This window comes from Myodes glareolus, chromosome 9, assembly GCF_982192425.1.
Source record: "Myodes glareolus chromosome 9, mMyoGla1.1, whole genome shotgun sequence".
Taxonomy (NCBI): Eukaryota; Metazoa; Chordata; class Mammalia; order Rodentia; family Cricetidae; genus Myodes; species Myodes glareolus.
Window position 1 is genome coordinate 11,570,182 of NC_142034.1, and position 24,928 is coordinate 11,595,109.

At 40.3% G+C, this 24,928-nt stretch overlaps 1 protein-coding gene across 4 annotated transcripts in view; it reads right to left on the reverse strand.

Annotated features, from left to right (window-relative positions):
• Window positions 1-8,224: 8,224 nt before the first annotated feature.
• The window catches only part of Kcnj16 (potassium inwardly rectifying channel subfamily J member 16), a 53,500-nt gene continuing 36,796 nt past the window's right edge, over window positions 8,225-24,928 (reverse strand). For all 4 annotated transcript variants that reach the window (XM_048446124.3, XM_048446122.3, XM_048446126.3 and 1 more), the window contains one exon: window positions 8,225-11,714. In XM_048446124.3, coding sequence (XP_048302081.3) covers window positions 10,354-11,607 — 1,254 coding nt within the window. In that variant the 5' untranslated portion in view covers window positions 11,608-11,714 and the 3' untranslated portion in view covers window positions 8,225-10,353. The remainder of the gene's footprint in view (window positions 11,715-24,928) is intronic.

Below are 24,928 nucleotides of genomic sequence, written 5' to 3' on the forward strand. Positions count from 1 at the left end.
AAAATGAAATTTGGGAACATCACAAACAGTAGCCTGAACGATGGCCTCTCTTGATTTATGTCATGCACATAAGTCATCTTCATCACATCTTTAGTGCTCTTAGTTACATTTTTTCATTACATCAATTCCCTATCTTTGTAGTGGAAAAACAATATTCCGATTTTCCACCGCCAGACTTTTGTTACTTATGTATTCTTCATTCTGTTATTAAAAATAGGTACAGTCATAGAATAGGACAATAGAAGCAGATTTGAAAAACAACAATGACAACAATTATTACATTAATTAAATTGTCACGCTCTTATGTATAAATTACAGAGTATATCATGATTAGTTACTCATTAAAGGAGGATTACCAAAGGTACAGAGAGGAACTGGACACTGGAAATTTCCAGGTAAATTCATATTGTACCAGAATCCTGAGCAATGAAAGTATGAACTACATACTCTATTCTAACACTATAGAGTTAGAGTTAGGGCTATTCTAACACTGTTCTATAAAGTACTTGGCTAATCAAAAGTAAAAATTTATTTCTAGAGATGTTTCTGCATCTCTAGATATCCAAGATCAACCCAGAGTGAGTCTAGTCCATGGAAAAAACCTTCTCTTGGAACTCCTCCTAGTGGGAAGGATGAGGAGTCTCAGGCCTCTTCTCCATAGCGCCTCTTATGAAGTTTCTTGACTTAACTTTGCTCCAAGGAATCATGCTTCATCACTGTTATCCATTTGGGCATTGAGATCTAACCGTGTGACTTTCAGGGCCACATAGACCTGTTAAACCACAGTGATATGCCAGCAACAACAAGTATAACGTCAAGAAGGGAGTCAAACAAACCCAAGGGTCGAGATCAGAAGTAGAATGAAGAACCATGACAACTGATGCCTACAGGGGACCCAGACATTTTTGAAGAATATCTGTTTTATGAATATTCCAAAACAGCGTGGCAGGGAAATTAGGCCATTTCCCTCAGATTCATAATTCATCATTGGTAGCACTGAGATGTGAAACTATCCATACTGGAAATAGAATCATTGAAATCCATTGCGAAGAGTGACCTCAGACATGCACCACTGAATCAAGGGGAAATCACAAACATCTAAGAATTTGTTAAAAAAATCACTATTTTTAAATTTTAAGTTGACTTTTAATCCTTTGATCATTTCAGACACGTATGTCGTGTGCTTTGATCATATGGGCCCTTTTATTCCTTCCGTACGTCCTCAGAATGCTTTTGCCTCCCATCTTTGTGTGCTCCTTTTGTGTGTGTGTGTGTGTGTGTGTGTGTGTGTGTGTGTGTGTGTACCCATTGAGTCCATTTAGTGCTGCCTATATGCACACAGGCATAGGACCACCAATTAGAGCATGAGTACCACCTCAGAGGCTTAACCCTAGAAGAAAATTGACTTTTCCTCTCCCAGTAGCATCTATTGTGAATAAAGTCTTTGCTAGGGGTGATATTTTGTGAGCCCTTTCTCCACCCAAAGCATTATTGCTCAGTAGCTAATAACTTTTGCTTTCAAATGTCTGTGAAATACAGCACTATTAATGATGTATTTTTAAGTAATAGGAATTCATTCATGCTGTTAATGTGGAAGCAGTTAATTATAAAAAGTAACTTTGTCCGACTCTGTCTCTCCTTTTCTCACTCTCCTGCCACAGGGAGATACAATAAAGGAAACTTTTGCCAGATGGCAACCCCTTCCTTAGTCTGTCTTCGTAGTTTCAAGAACCAACATTACAAATTTATCAGCCACAATCTGAAAAGGTAGTTGTGGTGGTTTGAAAGAAAATGGCCCCCAAAGGGAAAGTGGCACAATTAGGAGGTGTGGCCTTGTAGGAGGAAGTGTGTCACTGTAGGGACAGGCTTTGAGATCTCTTTTGCTCAAGTTTCCCTCAGCATGACAGTCAGTAAACTTCCTGTTGCCTTCAAGATATAAGATGTTCAGCTACTCCTTCAGCACTATGTTTGACTGCACACTGCCATTCTCCCGGCCATGAAAACAGACCAAACCTCTAAAACTGTAATCAAGCCCCTTCAATTAAATGTTTACTTTACAAGAATTGCTGTGATCATGGTGTCTCTTCACAACAAGAAAATTCCTAAAACAAGGACTCAGTCCACAGAAGCATAAAACTTGAGTTTGATTTCTAGAATCAATGCGGAAAACAGGGACTGGTGACCTGTACTTCTAACCCCAATGCTATGGAAGTGAAAACAGAGGAATCCCAGGGTTCACTGGCCAGCCAACCTATCTTATTTGGAGAGCACCAGGACAAAAAAAGACTACAACAAAAAACAAGATGGGCACCACCTTGAGAAGACATATGACATTGGCTACAATATTGAGCATTGAAATGAAACCGTTCTTTATCTGTCATGAATTTCACACTGTTCATAAATCACTTCCTGTGGATGGTACCAAATACTGGAATTTTCTACAAATGTTTGCACATAAGTTCCCCCTTAAAGTTTTTAAATTTCATTTTGTGTTGTTTTGGCTCTGATCATTGTTAAAATTTGATGAGTATAAGTTCTCGAAACACTAAAAAGAGGTGAAAAGTTTTCTAGTGGCAATACCACTAGTAGTTTGCATTTTATGAGCACCCATCATGCACCAAACACTGTTTTAACCCTTTAGAAATATTTTCTCACTTAGTCTCGCAACATTGTAAAGTGGGTGAGATTAGTTTTCTTTTTTTCATGGTGAGGAAATTTGTTTACAGAAAGGTGAAATAAATTTCCCAAAGCTAGTCAGTAAAAAAAAAATCACAATAATAGCATCCAGACTTAGGCAATTAATGCTTAGTTCCACATTCTCAGTTTTAGCATCATACAGCAACAATAGCTAAAAATGAAGAAGGAAGATCAGCATCATTAGCTATATTGTTCCAAGTTGCATTCTTACTAAGATATGCAATTGTGGCCAGTCTGTTCTGTATGACTCAGGTGTTCTTATCACTACATATATATGGGTATTGCTATATGTATTTGTTTATACTGCGCATTTCAGTAACAATGGTCACCTTGTCTTTGATAATTCAATACTGCCCCTTGACTCCTGCAACTTCAAGGTTCAGTTAAACCTATTACATTTAATTCATTCAACTGAGCAGTAGCATCTCCAACTCTAAGGTCTGGCACAAGGAAACAGGCACCAGCAAAGCTCTTCAAATATACCAATGCCTCTCTCACCATTTTCCATCTTGTCTTATAGGATAAGTGAAGGCCTGTCTTCTGGGATTTCTCACTGTGGAGTATTAGGTGTTACACAGCATACCCACTGTAGCATCGCAATTTCCCTGAGTCTTAAAAATCCCTTCATCAACACTAAGCCAAGGGATACCAGGCATCTCCAACTCCTTTTTTAGCAGGTCATCTTTTGATACATGCTTCAGTCAATCGTTCAAACAATCTTTTGCCCTCTCCATGTTCAAATCCCTGGGTTCAAAACTTTACACTGAAAAGAAACAAAATATGACCACAAACAAAACCCTGCAACCCGTTATACCTGATGTAACTGTGGTTCTTGTGTAGGAACTTCTCAATAAAATAAAATAAATAAACGTAGAAAAAATAAAATTATATCCTCAGGTCTACAAAGAATATTGACATGATCTTGTCTTTCATTTAATAATTGTCTTATAAAGGTGCTAACATTTCATCCTTAAGCCACATCAGGACCATTTATCACCTGGGGTGACTCGTCCCCCGTAATTGATGATTGGGTATCCAGCCTCTTCTTCTCTCCTTTGTCTGTCTCTGCAGAGAAGGGTTCCTTATCTGTAATACAAAGGTATCTGATAAAAGGGGCCACTATCATAAGCATCTTTGGGTGTGAATTAGCAGCTGGCAGGGTTGAACTCTGCCATAAACTCTGAAGGCCAGCTTCCCTTCTCTAGGCAAACTAATGTCAGAAGGTTCCAACAGAAGTATAATAAGTAATCGATCTCCAACATGTGCTTTTAATTAAAATGAAGCATGTTTAGTCACAGTGAGGATTACATGTGACAAAGTCTTTCATGTGGAAATGTGAAGACTTCTGATAATTTTTTTTCTAAAAACGACTTCACAGAGACTAGCTTTGAGTTGGATCTCTTTCTGTATCAAGTTCAAGTTTCTTCGATAGTGTTTAAGAATGTTTCCTTTGCCCCCTCGGGTCAATATAGCAGTAGAAACAAAAACATTCCATGGTTATGTAATTCAGCAAGAGAATGTCTTTGCTTTTCACCCATTGGAATTACTGAAAAGCTTGAAATAACCATTTTCTCTGTAATCTGGGGAGTTTTCTAAGTTTCCATATGAGATCAGACAAATCAACATCACAGATTTATTAAAAGTCTGGTAACCTCTGTCTGCCTGTTTTATCTTCACACACATCCCCTTTTGGTGTGGGCGTGTAGGTAGACACCTATAGTTTGTGCGTGCACATGTGTGTAGATACACACAAAGGCCAAAAAACTACTTTGAGTTCTAAATGCTTGTTGGTGTTTCCACTTTGTGTCTAGAGACAGTGTCTCCCATTCTCCTAGAGCTTGTGGCCAGTGAATCCCAGAGATCAGCCTATCTCAGCTTGCTGAGCACTGGAATTACAGATACCACCTTATCATGCCCACAGCTTTGTAACTGAGTTCTGAGGAACTAACTCAGGTTCTGGAGCTTGCAAGGCAAATATCTTACCAATTGTGCAATCTCTCCAACAGTTACCTGTTTCTCCTCGAGACAACAGGCACACTCCAGGTATGACACTTTCTTACAGTATTATTTATTTGTTTTTTGCTTGTTGTTTTTGTTTTTCTCTGTGTAGCACTGGCTGTCCTGGAACTCACTGCATGGAACAGGATGGCCTTGAACTCACAGAGATCTGCCTGCCTCTTTTTCCCAAGTGCTGGGATTAAAGGCATCAGCCACCAACATTGGCTTAAACATTGTTACAATATTATTTTGAAGATGTATTTATTTCTAAATTTATATATGTGAGTGTTTTGCCTGTGTGTATGTATATGCACCACCTACATGCCTAGTACTCTTGGAACTGCAATTACAGACTATTGTGTGTCACCATGTAGAAATTGGAATTGAACCCAGGTTCTCCTCAAGAACAGCCAACTGCTCTTAAACTGCTGAACTATCTCTCCAGCCCTAACTTTACAGTATTTATACAAAAGAATAAGATAGTAAGACTGAAAATCGAAAGAGCAAGGGTTATTTTATTCATATTTTTATTGTTGTTTTTTCTTTTTTTTTTTTTACTTTGCTTTCCATGTTAGGTGTTCTTGTATCAAAAGAACTGATGAACCTTAAAGGGTGTATTCAAATTAAAATATAATTAACATTAGAAGTTTTGCACTCAATTGCTTTGACACTGCATAAAGAACCCCAAACTACAGTCCTGAACCTTCCCAAGGAATGGTGTACACAATGACATGACAGAGCAAGAAGCAGTTTCACCCCAGTGAAACCTCAGAAACCATACACAGAATTCCAAAAGAACCCCATTAGAGTACTTTAGTGATTCAAAAACAGTGAATTAAGCATTTGGAACGAAAATCCCCATGGCAGTATAGAGAGGATATCAGCGAGAGGATTGTGTCTTTTCAGGAAAAGGCCCTGCTGGGGACCATGTTTCCTCTTTGCCCACAGATTTATTCAAACCAAGTCGAAAGTGCTAGTTTCCATCTGCCAGCGTCCAGGACGCTTAGCCGAGGATGTGTCGAGGTTCTCCCGTGATGGGTGCTCGATTCATGTGCTCTGTGTGAATCCCACCAGAAGTTTGTTTATGTACCTAGACGGTTTCCTGTCTGAAGGTGGGAATATGTAGCTCATTGAAAGCAGGAGTGGGAGAGAAGGAAGATGGATTAGCTTTGGAATAGAGGTAGGACTGAGGGGTGACCGGGTGACCGTGGGTGTGCAGACATGGCTTCTAGAAATCATCAGGCTAAGCTGATATGAAAAGTCACAGAGCAATGTGATGGCCCTACAAGGCCTTTGGGGTAGCTGCAAGCAAGCCAGCCTGTCAGAGAAAAGGCAGAGAACATCTCCAACTTAGTAGAAGTTTTGCCCCTGGGATTTAATGGTAGATTTTAGAACCTGCTGTAGTCTGTGATCAACTCAGACATAAGAAATTAATTTTTATAAGTATATTAAACATATGCATATGGGTGTTTTGCCTGTAAGTCTGTGTGCTCTGTGCTTACCTGATATCTGTGCAGGTCTGAAGAGCGCACTGACTCCGCTAGAAATACATTACACATGGGTATAAGCTGCTGTGTTGGTATGTGCAATTGAACTCCGGTCCTCTGGAAGAGCAACCAGTGTTCTAAATCACTGAGGTACCTCCCAACCCTTTTTGTCCTATAGGAAAGACTTAAACAGGTATGGATTAGGCTATATATAGCTAAATATGAATTTAAATTTCTGATCCTCATGCTCTTGTCTCTCACCTGCACACGTGTACTGCAATGTCCTGTTTTGTTTGTTTGCTGGAGACAGAACATTCTTTGTGCATGCTACGCAAGCAAGTACTTCATCAACTGAGCTACATACTCAGCCCCCGCCCACCACCACCCCTGGAAAGTAGAAATGTTCAGGACCATTCCTTGGAGTATCTTTAAAATACCTTTGAATGCTCTAACCTTAAACATTTGGTGTTGTTAAGGTCTGCAAAAAATTTAAGCAGGGCTGGGGAGTGTCATTTTCTCTTGTTTTGCTGTTGTCTCTACAGGGCTTGCCAAGCCTGTAATTCTCTCGGGTCATTAGCACCATCAAAAGTCCCACAAAGTCACAGAATTTATGCAACTGGGCTGCAGGGAAGGGAGACCATCAAGGCAGTCACCATAGGAGGCCTGGCCAATCCTGTTATCAAGATCACCAGTGTCCCAAAGGGATTTCTAGGTCAGAAGCAATTCCTTTGTGTTTGCTTTACAATAATAACGGCATTTTCTCAACTCCCGAGAAAATATGTAATTTTCACAGTGACCAGCTCCATCAAATGTCAGGTACAAGTACAAACTGGACTTAAACTGTATGCCCCCCCCCTTTTCTAGCCTTGTTTTCAAAGCAATTCCTTTGAGATGTAGTACTCCCTGTGATGGTTAAAAAGTATTTATTTTTGGTCTTGCAAAGAGAAAGCTAGATCTAGCAGAGGAGCTAATTTCTGATAGCTGATGGCTACAGGGAGAGCCTATTTTCTTCAGGCATGTGGCCTCTGGTGGGTGTCTGTTCTCTAGCGAATGGCCACACACACAGTCATACACAGGCAGGGGTAACTGGACTCAATGGCTAAAAGAGACGAGAGAGCATGAACTTCGCAGGGATATGCTGGAGACATATTTGCACAGGAGGATACAATCCCTCATATGCCTTCTTGTCTTGCAAGAGTGTGCTTCATTTGTCTTTGTCCAACATGGCTACAGTCCCAACAGCTATCAAGTCTGAAGTCCATATGAGACAGAGGGTGACAAGGGAGAATGACAGGATATATGCCTGCCAAGTCTGCCTCTACAAAAGGGCTTTTATAAAAATCGCCCCGAGAGACCTGCACTGATAACGCATGGCCCAGAAAGGCGCTATTTAATCCCATCCCTGCCCCACACTCCAGCCCCAGATGAGAGGGAGACTGAGAAGCGCTGCTGCATGTTCTCACCTGAGCACGCTGCTGCCCTGATCAGAAATGGGTCAGTGAAGAAGAAACAGAACTGAGCATTTGTTAAATTCCCACCTCACCACTCTGTCGTGGAGACTGTTTACATCTATGTGTTGCTCTCAACAGAGCTTAATGAAGTTGTGAAGTAGGGGCAAAGTCCCTCCTGCCTCTCCTGCTCCCTCTTCCTCTGCCCCCAACTCTCTTTCTCTTTTCTTTCATTGGCTCCACTTGCACACAGACAACAGTTCCCAATGGGTAAAGGCATGATACCACAATTTGTTTTCCATCTAATTAACTCTGATGTATAATTTCATGTTTAGGGAGAGATATATGGCATAAGGAAAATATTCAGCTTGACTCATTTATCTTCAATGACAGTGCATTTAAAACCGGAAATGCATTTTGAACCGAGCAGAACTAGGCTGTGTGTAGAAGCAACTGTCACTTCCGACGTAGCCGCTCCACAAGCTGTTGAAAGCCCCTAACAGTGTTTCATGAACTATGGGAAGCAAGATTCTCATTTTCAAGCCGTAGAGTTGACACTGCAGGGAACACAGGGAAATAAATAAATACACAGTGTTTTGCACCACTCTAAGACCTTTATTGTTAAGTAAGCCATTGGGGGATTTTTAAGCATGCCATAAATCTGCACAGATGATTAGAGATGTACAGGACGTAGGAATGCCAACCATTCACTCCACTCTGCATGTGAACACATAGTGCAACAGAATAGATTTAGTCAAACATCAATGATCCCCTCCCCTATTTCACTGGCAGGCATCGTGGGAAGACAGAACAAAGGAAATACAGTGCAGTGGAATGTACCTGCCTTCTAGAGAAACAAATTCAAACTGATGGGGAAGGCATTGTTATGGTGCTGATGATTTCTAGGCTTTGAAATGGTTAATATTCTAATTTAGAGAAGTAATTGCTGTTTTAAAAAGCCAAATTCTCTGTGCATCTCTCTCTGTCTCTCTCTGTCTCTGTCTCTCTCTGTCTCTGTCTCTCTCTGTCTCTCCCTGTGTGTGTGTGTGTGTGTGTGTGTGTAACACATGAGTATATTGTATGATTCAGCTAATGGATTTTCCATTCCTAAACAGTGCAGGTTAAACATGACTTCAGTCACAGATATTAAGTTTCAGGACAGTCTTTAACTTGCCCTTTGAACAGATTTCTTATAAGATATCAGGGTTGAAAGATTTACTTATACATATGCATTTGCAAAGTACATGGTATTCTGTATTGATCCTGGATTACAGAAAGAAGCAAAGAAAGAGTGGAAGAGGGAGAAAAAAGGAAAACTACAGAAGAAAGAAGAGCCCTTCAATACCTCTTTGTTTCACTGTACTTGGTAATCTTTGACTGTGTGATTCAGTTCATTCTACTTATGAGATCAAATTTAAGTAACTGTGGGGTGTGTGTGTGTGTGTGTGTGTGTGTGTGCGTGTGTGTGTGGAAAAAGAGAGAGAGAGATCACTGAAAAAAAAGCAAAATGTATGTGTGTTTAAATTAAACAGCAGCTGTATCATATACTCATTCCTAGCTCTGAAACAGTGGAAAAAATATACAAATCTTGCCAAGCCATAGCTAATAATTCTTCGGTTTATAAAGCTTACAGTATCTGAGACTGGGTTCATGCTAAAAGAAATCAGGAATTAACTTAATCCTTTAACATGATAACAGAACATGCATTTATTTTTTTGTCCTAAAATGTAAGCATTTCCTATAATATTCAGTTTATCCCTCTAATACACAATAAAATCAACTTCATTGCTCTACTTCACAAAGTCAATCATGCTTGTAGCCCAAGTCACCATACGCATGACCTCACTGCCTTTAGGGAAGATTCTAGCTCTTTTAGTTCCTATCAGCCTACAAGTAACCTCTCAGGACCAGCCATCAACAGCATTTATTCTCAGGTCTCAGCTGCCTCTCACTGCTGCACCCCTCTCTGGGATCCCGCCCAAATGCTCAAGAACAGTAGGTGTATGAACACAGATGACTTCTCTGAGGAGCACAGGGAAGGGCCACTGCCTCACTTCTCTTCCCCTTTTGTCTGGTTGAACCAAGGTATTTAAGAGAGAAATAGTTCTCCAAATAATGATGCCCGTGCTTCCTCTGTCACATGAGAGCTTCTAGCACTCACTGATAACACTTTAGGCAATCTCGCTGAAAGGAATCTGTGACTCGATGGCACTGTCCGTTTATTAAAGCCACACCTGCCTGCTGCCACCAAGACACCATGAGAGGGAAATACGGGACCGCAAACCACACTTCATTTTACTTCCATGTCTCGTGTTTCTGTGCTGAGATATGTCTTTTTGTTTCGCTTAGGTAAGGAGATATTATTATAAGATCTCATTCCATAATTATTTCATCAATGCAAATATTTAGCTCACCTGTCTCTATCTTTATCGATTCTAGCAGCCTCGCTCCCCCCCCCCCCGTCCTAAATATTTCACATTCAAGAGAGGATACAAGTGTGTGCCATAATGAGTTTAAGTGTAATCAATTAAGCTTCCTAATAGTTTTTTCTAATACAAAATTTGCTACCAGTGCCAAATTATACTGCTGGAAAGCTGGGGAGTTTTTCAATGATCACTTACCAGGTTTAACCTGCTGTCCTTTCTATTGCTGCTGCAAAGGACAGGCGTAACATTTTGTTAAAAATCACGCTAACAGTGCTGTGCCTCTGAGTAAGAGGAAGGCTACATCTGAGATTCCATGGAGATTCTATTTAAAGTCAGGAGTGCTTTCTGGTAAGGGACTTCCTTGCACTCATCGGGTGGGGAGGTGCCGGTCTCCTCAGGGGTCTCACAACTGCTCACAATGGCAACAGCACTGAAGGACCGCCTCCTGACATTGGTGTCAGAGGAACCACAGGCAGGGGATGTTTTCTCCAAGTTGGTGAGTTGTTGGTCTTTCCAGTCCAGTTGTTTGGCACTGCAAAAGGGGGCATAGACTTCCACACTTCCTTCAAACTGCAAGCAGTTCACTTTGTAGTACTTTCTCTTCACTTCCAATACATCATTAAACCTATGGCCCCAGAGAATTTCTCTGGGGACGTAGGAACTTCTAGACTGGTGGGACGTGCCAGTAGAATCCCCAGTGTAGATAAATGTCACTAAAATCTCAAAATTATCTTTGGCCACTGCCTTGCGATCAAGGGCATACAGAGGACTCTCGTGGTCAATTTCATGGACAATGGTGACTGGGGTTACCAGGATGATCTGGTCATTGACGAGTTTGAGATCTTTAAATGTCATGGTCATCCTCCCTTCACTGTCTTCTGAGTATCGGAGAAGCTGGGCTCTCACCGTACCCTCTACCACATGGTTTGGTCGGAAATCACCTATGCGCCACATGAGGCAAAGCTTCCCGTCTCTCATACCAATGAGTGCAAAATAGCTGAAGCGGATGGTCTGGGCTCTCTTCCGGGCGGTGGCCATCTTTGCCAAGGCTGCTCCAATGATGAAGGTGTTTATGATGCAACTCAAGATAGACTGAAGGATGACTGTCAGCACGGCCACAGAGCATTCTTCTGTGACACACCGGTAACCATACCCTATGGTGGTCTGGGTCTCAAGGGAGAATAGAAACGCTGCTGTGAATGAATGCACGTTGTCAACACAAGGTGTGGTGTCTGGATCATTTAACAGGTCTCCGTGATGAAAGGCTATGAGCCAAAATATGGAGCCAAATATTAACCAGGAGAGAATATAAGACAGAGAAAATATCACGAACATGTGACGCCACTTGGTATCCACAAGAGTGGTGAAAATGTCAACCATGTAGCTCCCCCATTCTCCAAAGATGTGTTTAAAGTACACGTTGCAACTGCCATCTTTGTGGAGCAGACGCCTTCTTGCCCTTCTCTTCTCAGCTATAGCATGCTCTGCGGGATAGCCTGGATATTTGGAATCCACATTTACAATCCGGTAACTACTTCCGTAATAGCTCATTCTTTCTTCGTCTGTTAGTGCATCCAGGAGAGTTTTATATCAGTTCCAAGTTCCAGGTGGATTGCTAATTTTTTTGTTTTCTTTTTTCCTTAGTTTTTAGTTAGAATCTAAAATAAAATAGAGAACAGAAAAATTAAACATCTCATTAGCCTTAGATTCCAATTTCCATCTTGACAGCAGTTTGACGAATTGGGAGCAATTTTGTTCCATCTAAAATAGCAAATACTTCATCTGAACCATGGAGACATTCAGTATTGATTCAACATTCTGGTATAGAAAGCAACTCAGTTATTATAGGAACAAAGTGTGCAATTAGAGAAAATCAGGTTTTTTTTAATGTATACATAGTGTTTGAGTAAACACTATGATGACCCCAAATGGTACCTCACAACCCTTTCTCACCTGATGAGAGAATAGGGGTTTTATACTAACACATTTTATTGCATGAAAGCAATCTATAATATACATAGATGAAGTAATATTCAGTTTAAAGATTTCCAACCACTAACGCCAGAGCAATGAAGAGTTTCTACCTTTAACTTGTAATAAAATGACTGCCCGGTTCCTGGAGAAGGCAGCCCCTCGCTGTGGCTTCTTCTCTGTCCCACTTGGGTTTCTCTTCTCGTCTACTTCCCAGAACAGAACAGAATGAAAACTGACATCTACTTCTGATTAAATTCTTTTTCTCCTAGCTCCACCCTTAGCCTTGATTGGAAAAGAAAACGTTCTTAACCCCCAGAGGAGTTCAAACCACTCCCAGGTGAGCTGTTGGGAAGGTGTAAAGTTGCCTCTGCTTTTGTCTCACAGCCTCTAACCATCCTTACAGCTCCCTGGTTTTTGACACTAACTGCTCTTCTCTCTCCCTCAGAATAGAAACAGAAAATTTGCCAAAGTTGTAAAGCTCGTTTTGCTCTTAAAGGGAGCATACTACCGTTCAACAGACCCCTCTCTTAGCTCTTGCGTGTTTTCGCTGATGCATGAGCAGCATTCCCTGGGCAAAACTAATTGTCAAGGAAAGTGTATAATTCTCATTTTTGGGGCATCCATGTCTAAAAACACCAAAGTCTGAAAGTAAGCTTTAAAAATGTTATTATCCAAACGGTCTTCAGCTCTTTCTGTGTAATAATAGCATCAGCACACCGATGGTTCAGTAGTTATTGGAATCTGCCTTTGACATGACCTACCTGTGCCGGACAGATGGACGGAAGGGAGACGAGAGAGACATGGGCAAGAAGATCCCACCGTCCACTCAGTCACACAGAAACACCATATGGCTAAATGCTATTCCCTAAAAGTCATTTGGAAATTAATCACTATGGATCTACCTCACTCCTGACTGCAGAAGAAAAGAAAGAGTTAACATCTCTCTGGCCAGAAAGAATCATTTTCTCTCTCTCCAGGGACCAGACCCATTTTTTTTTTTTTTTTTTACAAAGAACTCTTTGTCAAGGGGACCACTTACAAGGACAGACTGTGCTTATGGCCAAAATCCCTGTAAAGCATCATGGGCTTCTCTCTCTCTCTCTCTCTCTCTCTCTCTCTCTCTCTGCAACAGTCCATTCTTTAGGTCTGTTTTGAGTAGTTCTTCCTCTCAATGGGCAATCTTTGGCCTTGTATATGGAAAGATATTTGAATAATTGCAAGATAATGGCCTAGATCTACCAAAATGTTTCTAGGATTGCAGAACATAAAATATAAATATTTCTTCTATGTTTTACATTGCAACCATTATCTGTAATATCTGTTGATAAGCTATCAGAGGCACCTGTTTAATTAAATGTAAATGACCCTGAGGCAGAAGTCGCTAAAGTTTTGCTCACTCTTTATACTAACCATAACAGGCAGGAGTCTATGATAAATCACACAAAAACAAACAAACAAAAAAATGAGATAATTTCAAACTGCAGTACACATGTGGAGGTAGAATTGTATTTTTTTCTAAATGCTTCGAACCAAGAAAGTTCCTTAAGGAGAACTACCCCAAACCAGTGGAGACTGAGTGCTAAACAACGAATAAAAACACACACAGTTCACAGATCGAGAGCTACTGTGTGTGTCTGTTCTATTCAGCTGCCAAAAGGGGAAGGAGGGTTTTATTTGAAATGGCTTTCCGTTGGCAACCTATTTGGATTCCCGTGGTGCTAAGAGCTATTATGAACAAGCCACTTTTGAAACACCTTCCAAAACAGGATAATCGGTGGATTAATTTGCAATTAATACAAGTTATAAGCGAGCAAATTTGGGCATGTGGAAATTGTTGTACTGCTAATAATTTCAGGGTTTGCAGTTATGACTGAGAATTCTGACCCAAGTTCCCCAGGACCCTGATCGGGTTGTGATGAGTTTTGAATCCCTGGTTAATGGGAATGTGTCACCACCAAACAAACTGAATTAATAGAGCCAGGTTTAATCTGAACAAAGCACTCCTTGGTGATCTCGGGAGGGTACAGAGAGTATCACATGGCAAATATGGCTACCAAGTCTTAAGTAGCCTATAGGTGTGGTCTTAAGCAGCCCCAAGAAAGGATTACTTTTGACGGTTTTCTCAGGGGCAAAGTTTGAAGAGCAAGATGCTGCTTGGGGTGCTGAAGGCTGACTCTAAAATGGACCTCTGAGCTGGAGATTCCAATCTTTGGGAGTATATAGGGACTTCAGTTGACCTTCCATCTAAACAAGTTGGTCACTGCAACCATGCAGTTCACTTCAATTTATACAGAGATAAACATTCAAATCCTGTGTAGGATCCCATGTTTGCTTTCTTCCTTCCTTCCTTCTTTCCTTCCTTCCTTTTTTCTTTGGTTTTATTAATTTTGTTTTTGTTTTTCTAGACATGGTTCCTCTGTAGCTTTGGAATCTGTCCTGGAACTTGCTCTGTAGACTGGACTGGAACTCACAGAGATGCCTCTGCCTCCACTCCCAAGTGCTGGGATTAAAGGCATGTGCCACTACTGCCCAGTCCCATGATTTCTTTATATATTCTTTGGTTCTCCAACCATGTCAGCGAGACATACTTTGAAACAAATATCTTCAATCTAAATGATAAATGATAACCTAGACAGACCAACCCTTTTCAGCCTCGTGTGTCCCTTACCTACATGATCAATGAAGGGCTCATGAAAACCCTTTCGTCAAAATAGTTAAACAAAATCAACATATACTCATCTGATTAGTGTGTTGTGTTAACTTGAGAATTTTTTCAGTTGCTTGCTATGAGATATCAGGAATGTTCTTGTAGGTTCAGGAGGGTTCTGCATTTCATTGGATGAAAATCTAGCTTTTTAAACATCCATAATGTTGATCAGTGAGGACGACTTAGGGAGTGAAGCTGCTTGCACCAGGACTGATGACTTAACTGGATCCCTGGAATCCACACACTGGAAGGAGAGAAATAACTTCTGCAAGCTGTCCTCTGACCTCCACATAACACGTCACTCACACACACAAATAAACGTAGTGAAATATTTGGAATTGCTTTGATGTTTACATAATCATTTCACCACCACAAATTTCATCAAAAAAAAGTATCTGAAGAGCACTCCCAACTTCAAGATTTATCTCACTCTTCACGCTTTAGAAAGAAAACTAGAGCCTGTATAATTATGAAATTATGGAATATAAAGGTCAAAGGCAGACGCTGAATCAAGAGAAGCCCATTTTGCCACATTATGATTAGCAAAGGCACCAGATGCCCTTTGACTCCCTGGCTGTGGGGTAGTGCTTTCTCTACATGGGGTTAAAACAAATGGAACCTTCACAATCTGGAGGATAAACCCTTCTGATCATTAGCATTTATTAAAACCTCCAAACGTTGTGAGTGGAGAGATGGATCAGAGATAAGGAGCCCTGGTTGATCTTTCGAGTAGCCTGGCTCAAATGCCAGGAACACAGGGCACCTCTCAACCTCTGTAATTCCAGTTCCAGGGGATTATGCCCCCGCCCTACTTCCATGGTTACCAGCTAGGCATATGGTGTACAGGCATATATGCAGGAAATACACTCACCCACATGAAATAAAATAAATTCATCTACAGGTATTTAGATAGCTACTAAGAGGTAGCTTATTTCATTTTGTGAAAATAGCTGGGAGGTGGGTGGGTGAGAAAAAGACAGAATTGGAGAAAGCATGCCTTTTTCTGAGAGCCATTTTTCTAATATCTTGCTAATTATATTAAGAGTAGACACTGAAAAATATTACAAAATCCACTTTAAAAATGACTGCTGGGTTCTGCTATCAGACCTCTCTTTTAATAATTTCTTTGCATGGATTCAAGCTGAGTGCACCTTTTACTAATTCAGTGCCTTTTGAATGGGCCATAGACACAGCAGGGGGCATTTAAAAAAACATGAACACCCTTCTATACTTGTTCTTGTTTTTTCATGCATAAAACTGAAACAATTTATCTTCCATTCAGCCGCATCCTCCCATATTTAACTGTTTACCAAATGAACCACCCTTGCAACTAGGTCTTTAAAAATAAGCTTTCTCCCAGCAGGTTAAGAGTACAGCACAATGACCAAGATTTTGCATCCTCGTTTCTCATCAATGTTAAAACGCAATCTTGCCTCTACCACCTACTTAGCATAAACACATTCATTATTGCTCTTGCGTAATTCAGTAGGCACCACAAAAATGAGCTAAAATATTTTCGGTGAAATCCAATTATTGAAACCAGTGGCTTTGGAGGTTAACAAGTTCTATTTTTTTTCCCCCACATAAAGGATCTGAGGCAGTTGACACTTAAGTCATCAGTAATGAAATTACTCTTCTGGCAGCTATTAAATGAGATAAATTTTGATGGAAATGTGAGAGCTGATAGGGCAAAGAGGAGAAAGGATGGCTTCATTCCTCTCGAAAGTCATGGCTTTGAAAATAGCCTCTTTTGTGGACAAAAAGGGGTAGTGAATTAGAGATGCAGTGGGCGCAGTTGTAGGGAGGGTGGGGTGAGCTCTGGTTGGAGGAAGGAGAGAGAGGAATGATGAACTAGACCCCAAAATAAATGAGGTCTTTTGCATTTTCTACAAAACCTGTTCTTCCACTCCTTGCTTTGGAAAGGTGCTTCACCTTTATCTTTCCTGGAACTCTTAAAAGGCATGCAGACACACAGAGCTCACCATTCAGCAGCTAAATGTGTGCTTCACCAAAAAGACTCTATCCCTATATCTCCAGATCCCACCAACTTCGTGCTCAAATAGCTTCTCTTTGGTGATGCATCTGTTTAGTTCTCCTGTTTCCTTCTCAGTAGGTTCTCAACTCAGACTTTTGTCTCAGGCTCAGAGTGGTTACAGGGGCTGGAGTAGGTGGAAGTGGGAGAGGGGATTGGGGGAATGAGAGGGTGGGGAAGTGGAAGGGTGTGAGTTTGGGGGAGTATGCCTGTAGCTTTCCTTTGCATGAAAATGTCCTGAAGTTACCTAGTACCATGTACAATAAGAAATAGAGAACTAAAAAAGGACTATAATGTGTTAAGAACAAGCAAGTAGACTAGATGTGGGGGCAGGGAGAACTCAGCATTACAGGATCAGTGGGGACATTCACTTGAGATCCTGTTTCTTTCCAGTTTGTGTTTCAGTGATATCCACAACCTAATTTAAATCCTTTCTCACCCCCAATGTTGCTGTGTGTTTTTAAACTTTTTCTTAAATGTATCTCTTTATTCTGTGTATATGTGTGCTGAGTGTAAATGCACACACATGCCATTTGGTCTGGAGGTCAAAGAACAACTTTCAGGCCTTGACTTCTCTACCTACCTTTTTTGGAGTCAGGGTCACTCTTTGGCTTTTGGCTGTGCTTCCGACTCCTAGCTAGATGATACGTGAATTCCACATGATTCTTTTGTTTCCGTTTTTCATTTTGCTATTTTAGTGTTGGGTTATCATTGCTGTTCCCCCACCTGTCTTTTGACATGGGTTCCATGGGTGGAACGTGATTGTTAGGCTTGCACAGTGAGTTCACTTACTCAGAGCTGCCTTGCTGCTTTATAAACAAGTAGAGAGTTTGAGACTAGGATAAGTTTCCCAGTTTCCTAAATGTCAACATTACTGCAAAAACAATTTGATTTTTACAGATGCCATACATATGTTAAAATATCAGTATGTCATATATAATGAGAACATGTATTTAAAATCAAAATTAAAGTCTAATGATTTATAATCGCAAATAATTTAATTTTAAAATTCAACTGTGTTAATAAAAAATGGCTAGAAGGTATTTTTGAAGCTAAAGAGATAGCTAAGTGAGTTAATAGTCCTGACTATTTAAGCATGAAGACCTGAATTCAGGAACCAGAACTCACATAAAAAGTAGAACATGTCACCGGGCAGTGGTGGCACACGCCTTTAATCCCAGCACTCCAGAAGCAGAGGCAGGCAGATCTCTGTGAGTTCAAGGACAACCTGGTCTACAGAGTGAGTTCCAGGATAGGCTCCAAAGCTACAGAGAAACCCTGCCTCAAAAAACAAACAAACAAACAAACAAACAAAGCCAAAGCATGCCCATGTCTCTACCCACATCATTACTGTGCATTGATGCACTGTATGGAGCAGATATGGGAGGCTCACGGGTGCTGCAGTTTGTCCCAGAGATTCTGTTTCACGTAGAGAGTGAATGGTAGAGCAGGGTGCCTCACACCAGTATCTTTATATGACTTTTACATACATGTGCAAAAATGTGTTTTGGGGGTTATTGGGTTATCACAGAGAAACCCTAAGTGCTGAGACGGCCTTCAGTTCAAGGTCTATCCTCAACTCCAAGAGCATCTTGTGTAAACTACTCCTTTGAAATCTAATGTGTTCATTTGTGACCTGAAAGAATATAGCCTGTGTCACTGTGAGGTTGGAATGAAATAATGAATGGCAAGCCAACATCTACTATAACAAGGACAGACTAAGTGTTCAATAATCATTGCCTGAACCTGAATTGTGAGAGGGTTTTTTTCACTCTCTCAAAAGATAATCCCCCAACTGGTATGACAGCAGCAAATCATATGTGGTTCTCAGTAGGTAATTCTAGTTAAATTCAAAGGTAGCACCACGTTCTTGTGACTAAGCCACCAGAGTTGTTTCTTGGTCCTTCTGCTAGCTCTTCAAAGCCCAGATAGCAAATGACATTTCTTTTTGTAACAACTATCTCCTATAGGAGGTTTCTTTTTTTCTACATACATACATACATACATACACACATATATATGTGCACATGCACATACACATGCTCATTGAATTTGATTTGAGAATTTTATTGTTACTTTTTCTGAGGACTCAACCAAAAAAAAAAAAAAAAAAAGAATCCAAGAACTCCCAAACTTAGCAAATTCAACAGCCTAAGGAAATTTGCAAGGCGATCATGCACTTGTTTGCTGTCTAGAGGAGGTGTGCTCGCTTGGGTAAAACAAGTTTTGGTAATTTTTTTTTTGTTTTTATCTTGATCACCAGCCTGCCCATCCCTGTCTTGATTGGATGCTAGCCCACCTTTGCTTTTGTTGGATGCTAGCCCACCTCTGCCTTGGTTGGAGGCTAGCCTGGGTTGCTCATACCTTAGCTTGAGCTGGATTGAGGTGGGTGCAGAAGCCAGTTGTGTTAAGATCAAATGTCCCTTTAAAAGGCACATTTCAATCTTTGTTGTGTAATAAAAACACTTCAGCTATGATTTATAAATTTATATTGAGAACTTGTTGAGCTGACTTCTACTATATATCAGGTCCAATCACTTCCAAACTTTGGAGGGCAGCCTCCTATTCGTGTGGAGTTTACGTTTGTGAGTTTCCCTTTAAAAAAAAATGAAAATGACATTACTAATAGCTTCTAGGGAAGAGGAACAATGTATATTAGTGTGCCGAAGGAAGAACAGCAAAGAGGGAAGGTACCATGTGACCCAGGCCACCAGAAAGGCTTTGACGCAGAACCTGCCTTTCAGGTTCAGTGCACATTACTTCTTGCCCCAGGTAAAATGCTTCCAAGCCGACCTGGCTCTCCACTCTATTTTGTTTTTCTAAGACCTAGTCACTATCTGGTTGTTAAGGCTCTCATTATTTATAGGGGTGATTTCGCTGATTGTTCTGCACTAATTCTAAGAGCTGGTTCTCACAGGAACCGAACATTACAGGAACTCATCTGCATTTTACCATTGAACTCAGGCTTCTGCTGTCTTTCACCTGATTTCACCCAGCTTGTATAACACCTGCCTCCTAACACAGCTCTCGCCTCTCTCTTCCCTGGACCCTTTAAAATGAAATGAAAGCAGCTGCTGTGGGTATTATCCAAAACAACAACCCGAGCCTGCAAAGGAGAGTGGAAAGGACAGGAAGATGAAAATCAGAGACTTGTATCTATCTGTGCCCCTGCCACATGTCAGCAAAATGATATCAACACTTCACAAATGTGTTTCAGCTGATTCTGTTGATAAGGAGTTCGAGAGTAGCGCTTGATGCATCGCAAAAGGTTTTCATGAGGAACAAATGGAAAACCCACTAGCACCATGGATGTTCTTTAACTTTATTGCACTTTCTTAACTGGAAAAAGTATCTATCCTCCACTAGCTCATCATACTGAGTACTTGTCTAGTCTGATAGGGATGGATGTCCAGGCGATGGATTGGAATTAACTAAGAAAGAACGAACAATTGTATCTCAGGAAGAGGAAAACCCATCACAGAAAACTCTATGACCCTCCCCCCTCCCCGTGTGTGTGTGTGTGTGTGTGTGTGTGTGTGTGTGTGTGTGTGTGTGTGTGTATCTGTGTGTCTGTGTGTATGTGTGTGTTTGGGGGATTTGGGAGAGAAGAATCAGGAAATGTAGTGGAAGCTTCCTCTCCCTATGTTTCTAGAGCAGGGCCATCTGATGGTAGAGGGGGTGACCAATCAGAATTTCACAGTCAAGATTGAACTGTACAAATTACATAAAGGCTTTTCAGTACTATTATTTAAGGCCACTCCAGGGGGTCCTGAGGTCATTGAGAGGCTGCATACTGAGTGTCCAAGAAGGACATAGGCATCATTTCTTAGGAGACAGCCTCAGATATTCCAACTTTTCTCATCACTTGCCGTTCCCCAGAGTTCCTTCACATTGTAAAATTTCTTTTATCCTCCAAACTGATTTTTTTCCACCATTTTCATCTTTATATTAACCAGTGACAATTTTCATTGCTTGAACAACAAAGCATTGAAAAAATCAACTTAATGCCAACAGAAAATATCTTCTATTTACAAGAATATATTCTAATCAGTTTTCTAAATTACATTTAAACTATCAGCAGGTCTTAGTTAGTGGAATTAATTTCCTCGCTGTTTTCTCCTCCTGTCAAAATTATTATATTTTCAATGAATCATGTTTTCAGAGAACCATAGTGAAAGCCCCTTAACAAGTCTCCTTCTTTTGTCTTTTGTCCACTTTATCATTTTTTTTGTAGAAAGTGAAATCAAAACCGGTCATTGTTGACTTAAGGAAGTCTTCCAATTGACATTGGAATATTTTACATAATCCCTACTAAACATAGAGTGGTGATATCTGACCTCTAAGCATCTCTCACTATTCTGCAATAGAAAGAACCCTTCACTGCATCTTTAGTCTTCTCTAGTTTTTATGTGTGTGTGTAGTGTCATGTGTGACATTGAGTGTGTGTGTGTGCATGCATGTGTGCTCAACTGTGGAGGTGGAGGTGGAGGCCAGATGTTCACAATGGGGTATCTTCCTAACCACTTCTCCACTTATGTTTTGAGAGAAGTTATTCCATGGATCTTAGATGTTCAGCTACACTGGCCAGAGAGTTTTTCTCTGAAAACTATCTCTGTACCTCTGCATATCCCTCCCCAGTGGTGGAGTTGAAGGTACCCATGGCCCCTACCGGCTTTTCTAAATGCCAAGGATCTAAACTCGGTTTCTCATACTTTTGAAGCAAACATTGTGACCAGTACACATAATACACATGAATGTTTTCTTCTAGTGTTAATTTGCCTGTTGTGTTTCACAGACTCTATTAGTTCACTCTAAGAAGGAAAATCTCTGTCTTACATCATGGAATGTTGGGTAGCTGTAACCAGGGACATGAGATCTGTAAAGCCCACAATCTTTGGATCTTTATGGAAGTATCCAAAACCTGCTCTAATACATGACTAAATTATCAACTAGATTGCATCATGAAAAAGATTGCACGCTACACGAGGAAAAGACCACACTAATCTTTTCACTTCTGCGTCCCTTGTAGCTAATGCAATAGGTGGCTTGCAGGAATTCACTTTTTAAAACCTGGTGGAATGGATGAGCAAATACTGGAAAGACATTATGTCCTATCAAAAAACTTATAGTCCTAAGATCATCAACACCCTATGAATACTGACACTCTTCCAAATTCCAGATCCCAATGATCATGTTTCTTGTCTTCATAACCTCCAATCTAAAACTTAAAAAAAAACAAAAACAAAACAACAGCAACAATAAAATATCCTGTTTGGAAGTCTTTTGGAACAACTATAAGCCTTAGTAATAATAGTTGCATTCAAGCATGTTACAGAATTCTCTAGAACTATGAAATTTTAAAACATTGTACTTGGTACTAAAAAGTGTTTTTCTAGGACTAGAGGTGTAAGCTCGGTTGGGAGACTACTTGTCTAGCTCGCAAGAGGCCCTGGGTTCAATCCTCAGCATCACAATGGGTGAGTGATTGGGAGAAGTAATCTTCCCCAGAAATAAGCTGTCTGCCTAACCGGCTATCCAATGATAAGAGTCCAGATCTGAAAACATATACACAAGCAACATCAAATGGGTTTAGCAGATTGTATGTATATATTTAGGCATTTATATGTGTATATATACACACACATGTATTCATGTATATAAATACACATATCTACATACACATTATGCATATATGTATATATACATAACAGTAAAAGTTAAACAAACATTAGGCCGTGATTTCAAGAGGTAGCAGGAGGGAAGATCATGGGAGGGACTGGAGGGAGGAAAGGGAAAGTGAAAGATGATAGTTTTTGATTTTTTAAAAACTAAACAAATCAGTTCAAATCTAAATTATAGAAATTTGGATTAATAATAATAATAACACTTTCACTGAAAAATTTCATTCTAAAACTTTATCATGGATGGGCACAAAAATCTACCAAAAGAGAAAAGAATACTGTTTGTGGTGAATTTTGACTTTTACCAGACCATCTAATAAGCGTGGGTTTGTGTAGGTGCTGTGCAATTAATAAAAACCCAGAGACAGAGATTGGGGTGCAACCTGAAGGTCAGAAATGCAAAACGAACAGCCACTGGCTCATACCTCTACCTCAGTCTGAAATGGCCATCCTGCCTCCAGGAATCTTAGAATGATACTGAATCTGAGTGCTGTCTCCTCCTGTCTTAGATCCCTCTCTAGTGCTGGGATTAAAGGTGTGCACCACTACTGCCCAGTTTCTATGACAACTGTTGTAGCTTCTGGGATTAAAGGTGTGTGTCACCACTGCCTGGTCTGTACGACTGAGCAGTGCAGCTGTTTTACTCTCTGAATTTAGGAAAGTTTTTTTTATTAAAATATAAATGAAATATTACTACATTATGTAATTAACATAAACAGGTTTGCTCTGTAAATATTAAAAGTGATACAGGAAAAACATGTAACATGATTTGGCACAAATAGAAAAATGATTATTAATTACTTTGAACAATGCAACTTCAAAACTTAAATATACTTAAATGCAGGAAGGTATGATAAACAACAAAATAAGATTTGTAATTCTATCAGTTTTTAGTAGGATTATTTGTTCTCCTTTTTCTATTTATTATTTGTATGTTTATATATCTTGAATTTTACAATGGGAGGCTGTGTAAGTGCTCGAGTAGGTAGGGGTGCTTGCTGTGCAAGCGTGACAATCTGAGTTCAGATCCCAGAACCCATGAAAACAATCTGGCACATTCCACTGCATCTTTGACCTCAGCACCATTGTTAGGGATCAGAGACTGGAGGATGGTTGGGACTTGCTGGCCATCAGCCTAGATTCAGATTCAGGGAGAGACTCTGTCTCAATGGAAAAAGCAGAGAGTGAGACATCATGCCATTCAATGGCCCACTCTACCACACATGTACATATACCCACACTTCACACTGCACACACACTAGAAAGAGAGAGAGAGAGAGAGAGAGAGAGAGAGAGAGAGAGAGAGAGAGAATGAAATTTTACAGTAAACACATCTTTTGCAAAAAAGAAATCCAGGTATTTTCAGTTTAAAATTTGAAAACTGCCAATTCTGAGGCTCTCTAAAGAGAAAACAAACCAATAGCAATCTACAAGCATTTATTAGACCTTTTAAAAGGCAGCTATAAATAGCCTGGAGAAGCAGACAGTCTTACAGACATCTAAAGTCAGACATTGATGCGGTAATTTTTGCTGGAACAATTCACAGAAACAAATATAGTGACATTTAATTCCTCTAAGTAAAACCAGATCTCCTTTGAAACACGGAGGTGGGGGAAAGAGGGAGTTGATCAAATCTGGACACTGAGAACAATTGGGAAAACCGTGAAAGCTACGGGTACCCTATCAGGGTTACATAAAGCAGTGGTTCTAAGGAGGCAGCGTATACATGCCCCTTTTAGTACTGCCTTTCCTACCTTCCCCATTCCAGACTATATTAAACTGCCAGTACCTCCTTTTCTTGGCTCAAAAGAGCCTAATATGTTTTCAGAATCTTTCTTTTATCTTTGGAAAGAAACCATTAACACGTGCCGTTGTGTGTAGAATTGTGGTCTGTAAGAACAGATTTTGAAACCCCAAAGAAATAGGAAGTGGATGAAGGTTCTACACAGTTATTAGGATGTGCATTTGCATACACAGTGCATCTTAATGCAACCTACTGAGGTACAAACCCATACTCAGGACAGCACTGCAGTGTGTTTGAGCGTGTGGTCCTCTAACAACTTGCCTTTAAAATCCCAGAGAAGGAAATGACACTTGGAAATTCTGGGAATTTTTTAGCTCTGTCATTGTACTATGATAGTACCACATGGTTCTTATACATCCTCAAGACCGGAATCTGCTTCATTAAATTTTTACTGAGACTAGCTATGGAGAGATAAGAATTTGAGTTCAAATGTTTGATGGCTCACTAGGAAGAGTTGGCACTTTTGGAAGAGGTTACAATGTCCATGATTGGGTAAGTTTGTTCGTTTGGATGTTGTATTTTTGAATGAGAAAATTTCCTTTATAAGCTGGTACCTGCTTCTCTGCATTTGTGGGAAAAGTACTGCTCTAGGCATGAAATGAGACTGTGCTCCAGAACCTACTCTTGAACGACGTGGAATTTAGTGAAGGTTTAACAACAGGGCTTGTAGCTAT